The sequence below is a fragment of the Alosa alosa genome, chromosome 24 (genome assembly GCF_017589495.1).
Source record: "Alosa alosa isolate M-15738 ecotype Scorff River chromosome 24, AALO_Geno_1.1, whole genome shotgun sequence".
Classification (NCBI taxonomy): domain Eukaryota; kingdom Metazoa; phylum Chordata; class Actinopteri; order Clupeiformes; family Clupeidae; genus Alosa; species Alosa alosa.
In genome coordinates, this window is record NC_063212.1 from 12,768,391 (window position 1) to 12,786,981 (window position 18,591).

Here is an 18,591-nt window from a genome sequence, read left to right on the forward strand (position 1 = left end):
ACATTTCCTTTAGTTCAGTTTAGTTTAGTACAGTCCCTTTAGGCTTCATTCCTTTAGAACACAAGTGGGTCTGCTGTTTCACCTTACCTCACATTTGTATGCCATAATTCAGGGGACCATGCACACACTGGTCTGTTCACCAGATTGCACAGCTAGGGATGGTCCAAAATGAGGGCATGCAAAGAGAACCAGTTATTTTTGCTTAGAGCATAATAAAGGACCCCCCCCCCCCTTTCAAAAAAAAAATTCCATTGTAGCTGAGAAAAACTATAATTAAATATTTCAACCTCAGATTCCAGTTAGATGTAAAGATGTATTATGCAACATAATCAGTGGTTTGGACGGCAAAATTGTTTATTGAATCAAAGAGCAAGTGAATAGTTTGAGTGAAAGATATGTTTATGATTATGATTGAAGTGATATTAATTGGCGTGTTGCCAAGACAATTAAAGAGTATCTCCATCTCACGTTTAGAAATATTGAGGAACTTTTACCCACAATGTTTTTATTATGATCATGTCTCCATGAAGCCTCTTTGGGGTAATTCCAAGAAACTTTCAAAACAGCATGGCTTAAAATACAGGTGGTTTTGATTTGAGTTGATTTGTTTGATCATTGGACTAAGTCAAGGCACATGTTTGGACACAATGCAGTGAATCAGAAAACCTTAGTTCAGTGTCCAAAATTGATCCTTTGTTTTACTGAATGAATAAATGCTTACCCTGGTGCCTAAAAAGAAGTCATAAAAGCCCTTTCCACAACACTGATGCAGTTGCACGGCAGCACAACTTAAACCTGACACTGAACGGGCTTTGCACAACATTGTACAATACTCGCCTGGTATAAAAACAGACTTTATGTAACACTGGTGAAAACTGTTCTGGAAGCAGTAGGCAGGCAGAAAATGGCCTATGTGAACCAGAAAGTCAAACAACATTATTTAGACTGATTTTATTGGATACTATTTGACGTCACTTTTGGAGAGCACAAGAAATGGTCCTAGAGCAGCCTTTTCTTCCAGTCTAAAAAAAACAAACACAACCTGTCTATGATCATCCCCTAATTGAACACAGTTATCCAAAATTACAAGAAACACTGATAAGAGATCTCTACCACAACCGTAATGTAAATTGTATCAAAACAAAGTGTCTGTTTAGTAGATACATATTACTGAAGAAGGAAAAATAACGTTAATAATACCTCCCGGGGTGTTGGTTTTCCTTGCCCTGTTTCATCTTGCCCTGTCCTTCACCAGACATCTTGGCATGGCCACAGCTGCCACACACATCATCAAAGCCCTCAGCAGAGCGCCATCTAGAGGACGATGTGGAAACAAGACAGAGCCAAGCTGAGAGAGTGCTTATTAGTTAGAACCCACAAGACTGGATTGCGGTATCAGATGACGAAGGGCCAAAATGTGATGAGAATATTGTGAAAAGCATTTACTGGCCATCAATAAAGGAACAAGCCTTCTTCTTGAGGTCCACGGGGGCCCATTGCTCAGTGGGAACAGCCTCCAGGTAACAGGTGACATACAGCTGAAGAAACACATAATCCAAGCTGTGACACAGTACAGTCCACACACAGGTGGTTTATAATAAAGATCATATCTCCTAAAAGTATCAAAACAAAGACATGAATATAAGAAAAATGAAAATGTAGCAAAATGTATACTACTGAAATTATGAATCATCCATTCCCTAAATAACAGTTACCTAAACAGAAGCAAAATAACACCTCATCTCCCACCCACAGAAACTAAATGTGCTGTTATTTTGCAGCAACGAATACGACATGTCAAAAAACATCTCTAATGTCAAAGGGCTCAAGCTACAAGGCCACTGACCGGATGGGGATCCCTTTGAAAGAACACGAAAGAGTCCAGCTGGAAGTGCAGTCGGTTGGCATGCTTGCGTGGTAGGAATCGGGAGCTCGAGCCAGTCTGCAGGGCGTCAGTCAGACACCTGAGCAGGAGGTGAGCCACGTGAGAGACTAACAAACCCGCCACTAGAGGGCGCTACAGGCCTTTCCTATCGCCTAACAAAATGTCCCCATGGCCAACCAGACCAGACTAACAGGCTATCTATATGTTCTGCTATAAGACAGTAAATGAGAAATTGTGATGAAATGTATACAGTGTACATGTGCAACATCTTTAATTTTTAAAATAACTGTCAAAATAACTGGGCTTCAAAATAACTGATTAATTTATTTAAGAAAAAATAACTGATTAAAAAAAATAGTGCAGATTAATCGATTCCATATGACCTTTGACCCCGAGCCGTACTAGTCAGTAACCATTAGACTGTAAAATGAAGGAGAGAGAAGAAAATGTGCTGCCTAGATCATTGATTGGAACATTTACTTTTAAAAAACAGCCTGATGGTGTTGATAAAAATAAAGTGTTGATTAAAATAAAGTCCTCTGCAATATCTGCAGCTAGGACTTTGCATATCACCGGAGTTTGTCAACTCTAAAGTCGCACATTGATGCAAAGAAATAGTGTTGACATTGAGGGAGTGTTCATTTCTTTTCATTGTGTCCCCTAGGTTATATCTGTGGACTGAAATGCCTTGTATGTGAAAAAAAAAAAAACTTCCTAAGCACTTTTGAATTTATTTCCTCAGCATATTAGGTCATATCATAGATTATTATGGTCATTATTTGAATAGTGAAAATAATAATAAAAGAGTTTTTTTTACTTTAATGTCACTAATGGTCATTATTCAATGATTCATTTGAATTAAAATACTTTCACAGCAAAAATTATACATGCGATTAATTTAGATTAATTTATCACAGAGTATGTAATTAATTCGATTATTTTTTTAATCGATTGACAGCCCTAGTTTGAATGCATATTGATAAACATACACTGATTTGATCTCCATCCTTTTTGTAAAACAAGGGAATGTAAAGAGTTGAAAACATTCACGTGAATATGTCAGTAATTCTTACCCCTGGTTGTCTATGAAGGTGTATTTGGGAACAGAGTTCACATCAGGCTTGAGGGTGGCCACACAGGCGTTTACATAAAGCCGGAGTGGCGGATGATTGGTCACATCAACGGCTGCCTCTACGTTTATGGCATCACCCAAATAAAAGATTCCTGAGGTCCTCTCATGGAGCCAGTCATCTACAGAATGGGATCAACAGAAAATAACTTGCTACCTGTATGCAGACCATTCTGTCAGTGCAAAACACACATACTGTACATTTAGTCTAAAATACCAATAAACTGAATTATATACTATTATAGCGTTATCAACATCAAACAACATTTTTTTTTCTATGTCAAACTGTATAGACCAATAGTAATACCAACACTAACACAACACAATACTTGCCAATACACAGTATTGACATCAGCCATTTGGGCACAGCCATCTTTTTAGTTTATGATACAAATTTTGCAGTCATGAATAGGCCTACTGGAAAATATGAGGTGTGGAATGAAAGTTTGAGGTGGCATACACACTTGATGCTGGATGTGGGACTAAGCACAAACCAGTGGGCCTAATAACTGCAAGGATAAAATCTAAACACAAAAAATACAATTTAATGCTGTATTATTTCAATCTGTGATGTGTCTAGTAGACATACCTACCAGTCAAGATTTTCAGAGAAAATTCCAAGGAATCCTCCATGGCCTGTGTGTACAAGAAAGGTGCCCATGTGGGTTTCAAGATCTTACTGCTAGCACTGTATCTCCTACCAATGGCAAACAAACATAATTAAGGTTAATTTTGGTTTTAAATATAACTAGTATTTTAGGCTTTAAGCTTTAGGGCCTAAGTTTAATGCGGCACTCAACGAAGGACCTGCGGTAATAGCACGTGACAGAAACAGTTGTAGGCGCGATCCTCCACGGGTCCTCAGGAGAAGGTAATGGGAAATGCACGAGAACGTTACTGTAGACCAAAGCATCTTCTGTGGCCTGCGATATGGAAAGAGCACTGACAAAACTTACAAAGACATTGGACCACAAGATGGCAGCATTCACCTTGTAAGCCCAGAGATACATAGATCTTTCTCTGTAGCTCTGCCCAGACATGTGTAGCACGCTTGCCAGGGTTACATGTAAAGAATTTGTGATTATGTGATAGCTAGAAGTCAAACTGACCAATGAATTAAACTAGCCTACCAATAATCTAGTGCCACATTCAGTCAGCGGGGCGACGATCTTGTAATATCCGTCAAACGCAAAGGCCCTGCATGTTTTGTCAACAGGCATCTTCCCCAAAAGAGCAAGGTGTTCCACGTCAACGGGCACACCAGTGGCAAAGAAGTCTGCTTTTATGTTTATGTCCATGGCCGATTCTGTACAGCGAACTGATATGGTCTTGGCCTCCTCATTCCTATCAATGTTCACCTTGTCAATTGGTTCAAGGTATCTTTCACCTCTCTTCACAAGCTCAGACAGTGGGACAAATAATACATTGGCTTTAGACGAATGACAATCGGCTATAACAATTAATGTAAGGCTAATGATAATATTCAGAGTGAAGTTGTTTTTTTTCATTATCAAAAGATACATGTTTGACGACAGGGCTGCTGAGTTACCAACAACTTGTCATTGGCCTGCTAAAGAGATAGCACCAGCGGACGACCAATAGCATGTCCCTGATTGGTCTCCAATAATTGGCTGATCACCTCATTGTCGTCAGTGCTAATTGAACCGTCATTGCAACTATGCTAACAAAAATCAAGGTGGTAGGCCTACAGGCGTTCAGAATGTATGATTAAAGTAATTATTTGATTATTAGGATGGACTGAGTAGGCCTACAGTTGGGATATGTGTAGGCCTAGAATTGAAACACTTTAAATGTCTTATAAGCTAAGGAAATGTCATGTGGAAAAGCAATTTTCCGTATATTTTTGTGTGAAAAATCAAAAAGTGTCTCATCTGAATTCAATCTACCCTAATTGATGAATGGATCATAATCATTTCCCATTATTTGAGCTAAAGCATTAGCAAGTTACATTTCCACCATGTATTCACACCAAACCAGATTCCGGATGATTTTGGACTAGCCTCTGCATATCTGCCACTGTTAAGGCAGTATTTATGACATTTGTGAAAATTCTGCTGATTAGTCCAGATATTCTATATTTGTGTGAATACACCCATGCTCACATTAGTGTAGGTAATCTGAGAACACACTTTATTTAAAATGTATAAACTGTAAAAACAAACAACATAAATCACAATAACCAGAGGGCTGATGACATTTAAGGCACAGAGGTAAAACAATGTTCTCTTGGCATCCTGGATAAAAATGAGTTAGAGTACAGAGAGATCCAATTTCTCAGTGTAAATGTAAACAATATGGCCCTTTTCTGTGCAAATCTGCATAGTGAAAAGCAACAAAAATAAATGTAAATTCCTCACTGTCCAAAAGTATTCAAATGTCTGAATGAATATAGTAAACATAGTTTACAAAGTACCATGTGTTCATACGAACATAATGTGTTCTGGTTTAAATAGTTTTTTAGGTATAAAGGACCATTTACACCAGGAATGATAAAGATAATAACTAACTAATGATAAAAGCATCCATTATGACCAACAATAAAAAGTTTTGATGATGAATGTGATGTCTAAAATTTGATGGATTCTGATTGGCTGTCAGCTTTTTATCCTTCTCAAAATCGCTCTGAAAGTGATCCCCAACAATAACATTCTTCATGTTGTGCTTATTACAATTTATGTGTGGACATTGTCACTCATGTTAGTTAGAGCAACACTTTTTGCCGTTATCATTGTAGTTATCTTTCTTGGTGTGAACAGCCCCTAATTTGTAACAGTCATCACATTTAGCCATCTTGTTTCGCTCATACTTTTTGGTAGTGTTTGAGAAAAGACTAGGGGTATATTTCAGAAATTTTGGGCGAGTCACTGATTTCAAAGTTCTCCAGCATCGTGGGTCTTCCCACCCTCTCCTTGTCCAATGTCACTGGGTGCTGTCTCCGGTTCTGCTTGCGTCAGTCCAGGGTCCCCCTTCCACTCCTCTTCCAGGCATTCTGTCAAAGGGTGAAAATTAAGAAGAAAAGCCTCATTAGGGGAGACTGCATGGGAACCAACTTTATCACTTTTTTACCTCATTTGATTACATACAATAGAATATTTATGTTTACACGTTTGTTTTCATTAATAAATCTTTATTGGTGTTGACCACACTGAGCATCTGACTCCTGTGTGTGTGTGTGTGTGTGTGTGTGGGTGTGTGTGTGTGTGTGTGTGTGTGTGTGTGCGTGTGTGTGTGTGCGTATATGTGTGTGCGTATATGTGTGTGTCACCTTGCTCCGAACTCTTCAAGACATGTTTCTGGCAGAGGAACCTCTCCAGCCTCTCCTCCTGGTGATGGAAGTACCAGTCCTCCACCACCTCCTCATACTCCTCTAGCATGGTCTCACACTACATCACGCACACAGACAAGTGAGACACAACAGACACTCAACTCTTTTGGATGGAAACTTAAAGCTCAAGCACCTTTGTTGGGGATCACAGCTTCGACAATGTGTGGGTCAGTCAGCCTTAATGATAGAGACTAAGCAATGTGTGTACTCTTATTAAAAATGTGAATTTCCAAACAATTCCAGGCGTATGAGGTGCTGCCATCAGGCAGAAGATATAGGGTGACATCCTTACAAACAAAAAAAAAAAGGTTTGCACCAACCAAATCATTTATTCCTACCAGCATTACACTACTAAGTTAGGGAAAATGACTTCATCCACTTTCTGTGTGATAATACTGTACTTTGTTATAATATTAAAATGTCACTGATGATGTTGCACCTTACTATTGATAACACACTAATGATACTGCACTTTACTATTTGATAATGTAGATATACTTGGTGTTGTGCTTTGTTGTTGTGTGGGGGTGAGGGAGGGTTTTTTGGTCTTTATTGTTGCCTGTGGTCTGTTGTCTGTCTATCTATCTGATGAGCTGTATGGTGCAAGAAGAATTTCTGAAAGGATCAATAAATGTCTTTCTATCTATGTCGCCTGTTAAAGGACTCAAAATCACATTCAATTTTCTTTCCGTAATAATATAAAGGACACATACCTGTTTCTTCATGTCTGCCACCTCCACTGAGGGCTCATCCCAGAGCTCAAAGGGTATACCCAGCTCCACCTTCACACCCTTATTCACTAAGTTCTTCAGTGTAGCCATGGTCTGACTGGTGCCCTTAACAACAAGATCATTGTACCATTTATGTCATTACGTCATTCATTAAGTCCTATACAGGGAATACATGTTTTACAAATCTGCAGAACAACATGAATATCAAAAAGATGACAAAAAGGCATACAACAGACTGTAATAAATAAAAAAATAAATAAATAAAAAAAAAAAAAAAAAAAAAAAAAAAAAAATATATATATATATATATATATATATATATATATATATATATATATATATATATTCATATATATATATATGGAAATATATATATATATGTCTATATATATATATATATATATATATATATATATATATATATATATATATATATATATATATATATATATATATATATATATATATATATATATATATATATATATATATATATATATATGATATATTCAGAAAAGAGATTGACAGTCATGTTCAAAATTCAAAATTAAGATACCACTGCACATTTGAATATGAACATCAACTCATTTGAAAGTCGCTCAGCAACCATAGGATGACATCAGAAAAATGTGCAGTGGTTTCTTCATTTTTTCCAGAGCTGTATGGTGATGATGATGATGATGATGATACCTTGGAATATCGCAAACTCCCCGGTCTCTCAGCATGCACACTGTACTGCAGGATTCCCTCGCATATGTTGTCAACAGCTTCTGTCAGACGTGTTTCCCTGAAGACCCATTCAAACACAAAACAGAATGAATCCAACTGCATCTGTGTAATCTTCTAAGACTTGTTTTGCAAGACATTATCAATCAACCTTAAAGGGCACAATGCTGGATGTTTCATTATGGATGTAATGTAAACCTCTTTTGCTGTAAAAATGTAAATACATGGTAGACATTCTTCTAAATATTCTCATTTCAACCATCAAACTGATTCTAAGGAATTACTTTTCAACGATCTTCAATTCGAACTCAAGCTTATTACTCAATATCCTGGCACTACACAGCCAGTAACCTTAGTTAGCTTACTTACGATGTGTTGTATTTGATCTTGCGCTTGCGTTTTCCCGTGTCCAACACCTCTCCAACCTCCAGCACCTCCTTTGACCTGCTACTTCTGTCCAGCGTAGCCTGCAACTCCACCGTCAAGTACTTGCAGACTGGTAAAAAACACCCAACAGTTAGTTAGTGGAGGGGAACCATTAATGTTGACACCATGTCCATGTCCCCATCGCTCAAGAAAGAAAGAAAGACAGTTAAACAAGTCAAGAGCATCAGACCCTCTCACACATGCACACGGAGAAACGGACTGATAAACCATGATTGCATAGCTATTGGACCATAGGAAGGAATGGATAGTAGAAGTAGCAGAAAGGTCCGTGCAGAACTACTAGAAAAATTCTCACCTTCGCATTTATTAGGTAATCTTTCGTCTTGGTTTGCCACCACAGACCCGAAGATTGAAATCAAACACAAAAGCAATACTTCCATTTTTATATTTTCTCACAATTAAAACAATGCTAAACAGGCTCAAGGAAAAGCCACATCGGCATCCTACTGTTACCGACTGAACAAACGTTACTGCTCATGCGCATTGCTTGGAGAAAAACGCCACGGCTAGGGAAGACAAGCAGATAGCGTTTTGCCCGATCAAGGTTACTTAATCAAAGACAAAAACTTCGAGAATAAGGGGTGTTATCCTACCCGCTCTATTTTCTTATAGATTAATTAGAAAGGTTGGGCAGTATGTGTTAAAACATGGTTTCCACATGGTCTTCAGCACATTAGCCAACAAAGAAAATATATAACCAGAGTTTGCTGTCACTTTAAAGGGCAGCCTAACCCAGTTAGGCATATAAAATCCATATATATATGGATTTTATAGCCTATTATAAAGTAATAGGCTATAATATATATATATCTATGTGTTTAACACTGCTTGCTTATTCATTTGATATGATGTTGTATTTGCTGACAGAATATCAGATACACACAGGAGAGGTGTTAAATTCCTAGTGATAGGCCTATAGGTAGGGGATTTCCCACAGCGGGCAATCAACCAAGCCCATTTGTACCATCAAAAACACAACCACCAACAAAGCAACCATTGAGTCTTGAAATTGACCTAGCGTTTATGGCTGGTCAATGCAACAGACGCTCATCAGAAGACCGCAGTGGGCGGATGGGCATGTATAGGCCTACATCTTGATCATTGAATTAAAATAACGGAGCAGATCCAGTCAGTGTCCTATAGGCCAAAGTGAGAGATTTACATTTAATTCTTGCCACTATAGGGAGCCAGTGGAGAGTAACTGACCGACAAGATTCCATACAACTTCTTGTTCAGGCCAAGGTCATCTCCAACCTGGACTATTGTAATTCACTATTAGCTGCCTGGTCTTATATATATATATATATATATACTGTATATGTGATATATATCATATATCAGACCTTATCTGACACAAGATTCATATATATATATATATATATATATATATATATATATATATATATATATATATATATATATATATATATATATATATATATATCTGTGTCCCTCAAATATAGTATGCTTACGTGAAATATTAATGATTAGTAATAGCAGTGTCTGGACATTTTTTTTAAAACAAAAGTGGAAAATAATATATAGGCTATGGACACTAAAAGGACACATAGTGGTAGTAGTAGCAGTAGTAGTAGTAGTAGTGGTAGTAGTAGTTTTCTATTATTAAGTTCTTAATTTAAGCAATAAGCCCAGAGAGGCCGTATGTTACACTGATTTTAGAACAGCTAAGGGCGTTATTAGGCACGACAGAACTATCTGTTTTAGAATGGTTTGTTTTACTATAATTAATGTTCTTAATGTTATTGTAATTCTCACTGTCATTGTCAGTTGTTGTAAATAGATTTGGTTGAAAGTGTCAGCTAAATAACATAACCATGACCACTTATATTTTGTTTTTTTGCATGATGATAATGCAATGAACAACAATAAAGCCTGATTGTAAAATGACCCTTTGCCATATGGTTTTGGCATGTAAAGCAATGTATTGATTTAACTTTATTGTTTTAGTAGGTGCTCTTCTCTCCCACCTGTATGGGATATATAATCTAAATAGAATCATGATTAATCACGTCTGGTGCTGATCTCTTTGTACTAATGAACCTTGACCTCTGTTCGAACAGGAAACTGAAATCTGGGGTGACCAATCAGAGTCCTGGTTGGGAGGAGGTGAAGTCTATAAATAGCTCTGACCTGAGAGATGACTGCACCAGTGTAGCATTGTGACCCAGCAGTATTTCACTCCCTGATTTACTGCTTTCTTCAAGCCAATCCAAAGCCTGATATGGTGTTGGATTCTGTCATGTGCTTAGGGGACAGGCCAAAACACTTGAAGCATAAGGCACATCCGTATATCATTAAATCATTAAACCGTTAAATAAATGTTCTGACACGCTACAAACTAGCTGAAGTCGTACTGAGCATAAGCGTCTCCTTTTATTTGTTTGCCTGTTTGCTTGAGCATGGTTGCAGGTGATGCATGCCTGTGTACACGAGTATGTCTGTCTGTATTATTTATGCGAGATATGTTTCTGTCTGTCTGTATTATTTATGGTTGCAGGTGATGCATGCCTGTGTACACATGATATGTTTCTGAGCATGTGTGTGTGTGTCTGTCTGTGTGTGTGTGTGTGTCTGTCTGTGTGTGTGTGTGTGTGTGTGTGTCTGTCTGTCTGTCTCTCTCTCTGTGTGTGTGTGTGTGTGTGTGTGGGGTGTGTGTGCGTACCCTCAGGGGTGCTCAGGTGACAGTGGACACGCGCTTAATGACAACAAATATGGCATCATGAACTTAGCTACAGAGAAAGAGAAGGGGGTAGGGTTGGAAAATCCCTGAAGTAAGGCTGATCAAGTGCACAGTGAGGAGAGAGAGAGACAGAGAGAGAGAGAGAGAGAGAGAGAGAGAGAGAGAGAGAGAGAGAGAGAGAGAGAGTAGGGAGACTATGTGACTGCCTGTACAATTTGAGGAGAGAGGGAACCTGTTCTTATCAGGGTTATGAACCATTTGAATTGCAATTCTGCTTCCTGTTTGCTACCTCAATTGATATGCAAGTGAAATTCAAGAATTGAATTGGAATTTAAGAGCCAGTTTCAATTAAATTCTGGAATTTTACACAAGCCTGGTTCTTATGTTTATCACATTTACATAACAAATTAGTAGTTTTTTTTTTATTACCAACTATTCTTAAACCCTGTAAATATTGTCTCAACGGCACTCTACCACTGGTTAGATGTACAACTGCGTTTCATTGTACTGTTATTTTACTTGTGCAATGACAAGAACATTGACTAATCTAATCTAATCCAATCTAAGCTGTGTTCTTTGGCAGGGTTGTATCTAAATTATGACTACTGATGTATGACTAAAACTATGCTGATGTGTTTAGATAGAGATAGCTATTGGGGGAGAGAAAAGGAGGGTGCATGTGTGCATTTGGATAAGAGACATAAAGTTTATATGTAATAGAGAGAGGAAGGGAGAAACTGAGTGAGAGATAGATAGAGAGAGAGGGAGAGGGAGCAAGAGATATAGCAGATCCAATTGGAATGGATCCAGCAGAAGAGAGTAAGGTGGTAGATGAAGGGAGAGAGAAAGAGAGAGAGAGAGAGTGAGAGATATAGCAGATCCAATTGAAATGGATCCAGCAGAAGAGTGTAAGGTGGTAGATGAAGGGAGAGAGAGAGAGAGAGAGAGAGAGTGAGAGATATAACAGATCCAATTGGAATGGATCCAGCAGAAGAGTGTAAGGTGGTAGATCAAGGGAGAGGGGAGAGCTGAGAGGGCAGATGAGACCATGTGTCAGCTGAAGCACTGGTTCAGCATGTTGCTACGGGACTATGAGGTCAGCAAGGGGCCAGATCCAACGACACTGACACCCCCAAAAAAACAGAGGGAGGGCACAGAGGAAAGACAGAGAGAGAGAGAGTGAAGGAGAAGAAGAAGAAGAAAACATACGCTGTCCTTTAGAGAGCAGAAGAAGAAGAGAGAAACAAAAAAAACTCTCATTCAAATGAAATAGAAAGCAGACAGAAACGAAAACATGATTGAATCCCTGAACTGTGTCATGTCGGTGGCATGTCTCGACCACACCAAACAGAAAAAGTCAAAGTGTTTGGAAGACTTGCTGCCTTTCCTGCACTGGCTCCGAGACAACTCTGGAAGGAACCTGCCGTATGTTTACCTACTTCTGAGTGAATGCTTTCGTAGCGCACCTTGGCGCTGGCCATTTCTCCTGTGGCCGGTCCATGGCTAAAGCATGTCTTCTTGAAATGCATGTCACTATGCAATTGGGTTTTAAAAGTGCAACCTGCACCCCAAAAGCATATTCGTGCTGGTCTTACATAAACAAATCAAAAAACTTGTGATGGGTAGGTGTTTCTTTAGTTTTCTTCAAGGTTTGTTTTGTTTTCAGCAGTCATGGAATCTTGCTGCACCTTAAAGACAACCAAAGGTGGTTTTTTTTTAGTTTTAAAAGGTGTTCTTTAAAGAAAACAAAATGCACTAAGAACACATGTTTGTTTTTCTTTCTTTTAGATGTGTATGTGTTTGTGTGTGAGCAAACATGTGCACATATCTGTGTGTGTGTGTGTGTGTGTGTGTGTGTGTGTGTGTGTGTGTGTGTGTGTGTGCGCGCGCGCGCGCTTTTGTGTGTGTGTGTGTGTGTGTGTGTGCATGCCCATATGTGTGTGTGTGTGTGTGTGTGTGTGTGTGTGTATGGATGACACCACTAAATTGCCCAATGTGTCATTGCAAAGTTATCCATTGTCTGTTAGTGGATGAGGTTACCACTCCACACAGACATGGAGCTTTCCTGATGCTACTGTGTCTGCTATAGACATATGACCCCATAGCAACAACAAGTGCAGTGGCACACAAAGTAGAGAAAGATCGCATGGGAGCAGTTAAGGGGCAAACGATAGTCACAGCCTCCGCCAATCAGCTCATAGTGGTGGCCCTTTTATTCAGCCTGCTGAATTAGGTGCAAGAGTGTCCTCTTCTGTAAGTCACTTTGAATAAATATACAAATGTAGGCCTAAGTGTTAATGTAAACTGCACTTCCTTCATATGATGCACTCAGAAACGTGTTTCAAGACACACTCACATACACACACAACACAAAATGTGTATGCAAGAAAAATCCCTAAAACTATTAAATGCTTATTATACATAGGAAATTGTGAAGGTAGATTACATAACAGGTGCGAGACAGCACCTGATACTAATAGCTGTCTGCACCGACACCTAGGCAAGGCAAGGCAGGTAACCACAGAAGATAGAGTACACCAGCTGCTATCCCACACACACACACACACACACACACACACAAAAGCACCTCCTCATAGGCACGTACAGTATTACACAGGCTACATAGTGATGAGGGGCCCCAACGACATGTTTCCTTAACAACAGGCGCTCAGGGAACCCTTCCACGACAAAGTTAAAATGCGTTTGTATTATTAAATAGACTACAGGGAACCCGAGCGTAGCTAACTTAGAGTAGTTTACGTCGCCGTTGAATCATTGCACCTGAAGAACGGAGGGCAGGTGAGACTGAGAAGTGCTTTCTTTCCTATACCCTAACTCATGGGTGTCTCGTGTTGGTCGGCGACTAAATGGATGCATTCAGCTGTGGATAAGTTACTTCGTGGATTTATTGAGAGAACAATTCGAAGACTAACATGTGACCAAATTAAGGCATTATTTTCGTGAGACTATCAGACGTATTACACCACTTTTTTATATTTTATATCGACTTGAACTGCATCATGTAAGAGAAATCTACCTTTATGTTTGAGATGTTATCAAGTGACTCGTGTGCTGGTTGGCTAACAGCTACGTTTTCGTAAGGCAGTTCCCTGGTGCACATTCGGTGACCTGGGTTTCAGATGAGGAAGAGCTTCAGTGAGTGTTGCGAGCAAGTCAGTCAGATGCTCAAATGGGTTAAGGTTTTTCCAATAGTAACGATGGAAAGTTGGACAAACGCACCAACTGCTGTGCTTTGGTAAAGCCAAGAAAGAGAACAGACACGTTGTCTACAACAAAAAGTGTCTGCGTATTTCTTCCCAACATCTACGAATCATGTAGTCTGTAATTTAGAATATAACTCGGTGCGTCATGCTGAATAGTAGGAAATGGTAAATTAGAGTAGAATCGCATAATGTGCGCATTATGTAAATTGTATCATAATGTTTCCTGTGTTTAATTGTCAATCAAGATGTTCAGAGGTCTGCATTCTGCTTTAGTGTGATATAGCAACGAATTAATACTCTGCCGTTTTTCATTGTGGCAAACGGAAAGGCGAGCGTGCTATCCAAAACATGTGTGCATTTGAACACACACACACTTACTTGTATAGCATTGCAAGCGTTGCATTTAAAGCGTATTCACTTACGCACAGACGCACATGCACACACACCATGCATAGACCTGCACATTGGCCAGACAGGCACTTGCGAGAGGGCATACACACAAACAGACCCGTTTCTTTGGCACACCCTCTGACACTGAATCTAGATCTGTTTGTTGGCTCTATGCCCTCTCCTGCCAGACTCTTAATGGCTAAACCTGTACCCCCAGCCCCGACGGTACCCCTGACCCCACCTAAACCTGCAACCCCAATACCCCTATACACACACACACACACACACACACACCCACTCATCTCTCAACACTCTGTCTCCATCTGTCATGTTATCATGCCAGAATGTAGAGATTCACCTCCAAAACATTTGTGTCCAACACTCTCCCTTCCCCTTCCCCTTCCGCTGTGCCATTCTCATGAAGAGCCACTCTACTCCGCAGCTGACAGATAAACTCACTCGGCACCTGCGTTGCCCTCTGCTTCTCTGGCCCGGTCTTCTGCTACGCTGCTTGTGTTTTGATCTTATGAGACGCAGGAGGCTAACGGTTTCATTTCAATCAGGGGGGTCGTCGCTATTAACATTACGCTGAGGTGTGCCTGGATGGTACACATACGATATATGTCTTTGGCTTTTAGAGGTGCTTATATCAGTTGGGCTGCAGTTTATATAACCATGTTCAGGCAGTTTAAGCTGCTTAATGATCTTTCTTTAAATGTTTAGTAAGACAGTTGTCAGTAAGTGTTAGTATTTGTATTAGTTAAGTTGAGAAAAATCTAACTCTGATATTCATGTCTTCTCTTCTTCTGGAACACTTGTCGCCTCCCATCTTTCACCTCTCTTGCCCTTAGTTGACCTCTTTGCTTCTTCTCTGTGCCACCCTGATTGTTTCTATTTTCTCCTCTCATCTCGTCTCCTCCCTTTCTCTCTCTTTCCCTCCCTCTATCTTTCTCTGCTCTCTGTTATTTCCTTTTTTGTCACATCCTACTATACTCATGTCCCTTAGCTTTCGTTCCATTTCTTTTCCCGCTCTCCATTTCATCCCTTTGTTTCATTTTCTGAGTTCCTCAGCCAACTCGTCTCTACTGCTTTCTTTCTCAACCCTCTCTTATCTTCTTCCTATCCTCTTCTCTTCTCTTCTCTTCTCTTCTCTTCTCTTCTCTTGTCTTGTCTTGTCTTGTCTTGTCTTGTCTTGTCTTGTCTTGTCTTCTCTTGTCTTGTCTTGCCTGGTCTTGTCTTGTTTTGTCTGGTCTTGTTTTCTGTTCTCTTCCATCCTCCCTGTTTCCCTCCTTCCATTCTCTCCTATTCTCTCTTTCTTACTCCCATTTTATTGCCTTTCATTCTTTCTCTCATCTACTTTCGTGACCACACCTCTTATCTCCCCTCGCGTCTAGAATGCCAGAGCGAGTGTGTTCATTCCAGGGACAGAACTACCACAAGCTGAAGCGAGCGTGCCAGCGCCGGGGAGCCCTCTTCCAGGACCCCTTCTTCCCCCCCACGGCCCAGTCGCTGTTCTACAAGCGCACCCCTCCTCCGGGAATCACATGGAAGAGACCTCGGGTAAGAAACAGCACAGCAGAATGCTGATGCTACAGGGGCAAAGGGGGCATGGAGGATGAGGTGGAGGTGGGTTTCTTGGTGTTTTATGCCTCCAACGTTGTCTTCAAGGCAGTGTTGCCTGGAAGGCACTACCCAGCTAACAATTTTTGGTTATTAGAACGTTATTAGAACGTTTTCTTGGTAATGGGAACGTTGCTTGAAAGTTGTGAATGTTGTCCTATGGTTTGCCAGGAAAGTTTTTCTGACGGAAATACTAAGTTTTTTGGAGGTTATTTGTTTTGGTTAGTAAAACGTTCTCCTAACGTTTTTCTAACATTCATTTTATGATAACCAAGGGGCAACCTTTAGAGAATGTTGCAGTAACGTTCCCCTAACCATATAAATAACAAACCTCGGGGCAACCTTCAGAGAACGTTACTATTTGGTTGTAGTAACGCTCCCTAGGGGCAACCACTAAAGAACATTAAATTTGGTTGCAACCATGTAAATAAAAAACCTCGGGGCAACCTTCAGAGAACGTTATTATTTGGTTGTAGTAACGTTCCCCTAACCATTGAAATTAAATAACCTAGGGGCAACCTTTAAAGAATGTTACTATTTGGTTGCAGTAACATTCCCCTAACCATGTGGATTAAAAAACCTTAAGAAAACCTTAAGACAACGTTACATTTAGGTTGTGAAAACGTTATTGGAACGTTAAAATAACCATCACAGTTAGGCTATGCCAAAAATTCTGTTTTTTGATTTATAATAAACATACAAACTCAGGTATCAAATTGTTTTGATTTATTAGATGAGTCCTTGAATGGAAAATGCATTTCTTTATTATGCACTGTATGCAGGAACTTATATTTCATTTCTCAGTTGCATTCAGTCCTCCACTGCAGTTCTGCCGATCTGCAAGATAAATAAAAAACAGACCTTATACTTCAATTGTGCCCCCATACAGAAAGTGCAATACACCAACAGTGGCCTAACAGCCGACAATTTAAATATTAGCTTTTTTTTTTATCTCAATGTTAAACTCACTTAATTATCTTACTCTGCCTTACATTGCCTTGAACACATTAACTGTAAGTGCATCAAGACATTCCAGCACAGCCTGGTCTCGCATGTAGGTATAGCAGGCCCAAAAGGGTTGTTTTTGTCTTCGTCATGTATACTCACAAATTTTTATTGGAATGAGTTGTGACATTCCCGATGTAGCAGTGAATAGAAAGAGACTGCCATGTTATCTTCCTTGCATCATCCTACTTGGTGTTGGCATATTGTTGTCAAGGGTCCCATTTAAACCTAAACAAAATGACCAATGTACACATATTGTACACACAATAAGCATTGTTACCAAATAGCAGGTTGCAGATAACGATTTTATTAGGGGAAATCCGGTGTTAAATGGGTTTTACATACAGTGCAACCAGAAAGTTTTCCAGATTTTGTTATGTTTCAGGCTTTGTTATGGATTTTTTTTTTCTCATCAATCTACACACAATACTCCATGTAAATTTATAAAAAATAAAAGTCCGAAAAATTACATTTTTATGTAAGTATTCAGACCCTTTGTTATGACACTTGCAATTGAGCTCTGGTGTGTCCTACTTCGATCAATGGTCTTTGAGATGCTTCTACAACTTGATTCCACCTGTGCCTAAATTAATTAATTGGCTATTATTAGGAGAGGTAGACATCTCTTTATATACGATCTCACAGTTGATGGCGTGTTTCAGAGTCAAAACCAAGCCACAAGGTCAAGATAATTGTCCGTAGACCTGCGAGACAGGGTTGTGTGAAGACACAGATCTGGGGAAGGATACAAAAACAATTCAGCAGCATTGAAAGTGCCCAAGAGCACGATAGCCTCCATCATTCTCAAATGGAAAAGTTTGGAACAACTATCAAGTCTTCCTATATCTGGCCACTCAGCCAAACTGAGTAATCCGGAACGAAGGGCCTTGGTCAGACAGGTAACCAAGGACCCAATGGTCACTATGAATGAGATCCAGAGTTCCTCTGAGAGGATGAGAGAAGCGTAAAGAAGGACAAAAATCAGTGCATCACTCCACCAATCAGGCCTTTATGGTAGAGTGGACAAATGGAGGCCATTTTTTGCTGGGAGTTTCCCCAAAAGCACCTGAACGACTCTCAGACCATGACAAGTAAAATCATCTAGTCTGATGAAACAAAGACTGAACTATTTGGCCACAATTCCCAACACTGTGTGTGGAACAAACCAGGCACTAGGCTGCACTGATGTTTATCCTTCTTATGAGTGTGTCTTTTCAGAGGGGACATTTGTGTCTTGAGTCTAGTGTATATACACCCAACCCCCGGTCAAATCTATTAACCCACATGCGTAAAAAGAGTCGTTGTCCCATCACTAATTCATGTCCAATTTCCCCTATTAAAGCAGGACACTTTTGGTTTCGTGATGTCTTGACAAACGGCTTATGGC

The 18,591-nt window shown here is 39.6% G+C and overlaps 3 protein-coding genes across 3 annotated transcripts in view; 1 reads left to right on the plus strand and 2 right to left on the minus strand.

Annotated features, from left to right (window-relative positions):
- Positions 1 to 936: 936 nt before the first annotated feature.
- On the minus strand, positions 937 to 4,586 carry LOC125289881 (zona pellucida sperm-binding protein 3-like). The gene is made up of 8 exons (XM_048236987.1): positions 4,145 to 4,586; positions 3,822 to 3,937; positions 3,608 to 3,711; positions 2,959 to 3,136; positions 1,847 to 1,964; positions 1,447 to 1,538; positions 1,201 to 1,314; positions 937 to 1,022 (listed from the first exon to the last, which is right to left on the minus strand). The coding sequence occupies exons 1-8, from the start codon at positions 4,535 to 4,537 to the stop codon at positions 962 to 964; spliced, it is 1,176 nt and encodes a 391-aa protein (XP_048092944.1). The 5' UTR covers positions 4,538 to 4,586; the 3' UTR covers positions 937 to 961.
- A 562-nt stretch (positions 4,587 to 5,148) lies between these two features.
- cnpy4 (canopy FGF signaling regulator 4) lies at positions 5,149 to 8,724 on the minus strand. Its single transcript, XM_048236991.1, has 6 exons — positions 8,560 to 8,724; positions 8,187 to 8,313; positions 7,782 to 7,878; positions 7,074 to 7,196; positions 6,301 to 6,418; positions 5,149 to 6,024 (listed from the first exon to the last, which is right to left on the minus strand). The coding sequence occupies exons 1-6, from the start codon at positions 8,642 to 8,644 to the stop codon at positions 5,906 to 5,908; spliced, it is 669 nt and encodes a 222-aa protein (XP_048092948.1). The 5' UTR covers positions 8,645 to 8,724; the 3' UTR covers positions 5,149 to 5,905.
- Positions 8,725 to 12,146: 3,422 nt separating this feature from the next.
- Positions 12,147 to 18,591, plus strand: part of LOC125289890 (calpain-5-like) — a 21,160-nt gene continuing 14,715 nt past the window's right edge. The window contains exons 1-2 of the mRNA XM_048236998.1: positions 12,147 to 12,390; positions 15,974 to 16,139. Coding sequence (XP_048092955.1) covers positions 12,260 to 12,390; positions 15,974 to 16,139 — 297 coding nt within the window. The 5' untranslated portion in view covers positions 12,147 to 12,259. The remainder of the gene's footprint in view (positions 12,391 to 15,973; positions 16,140 to 18,591) is intronic.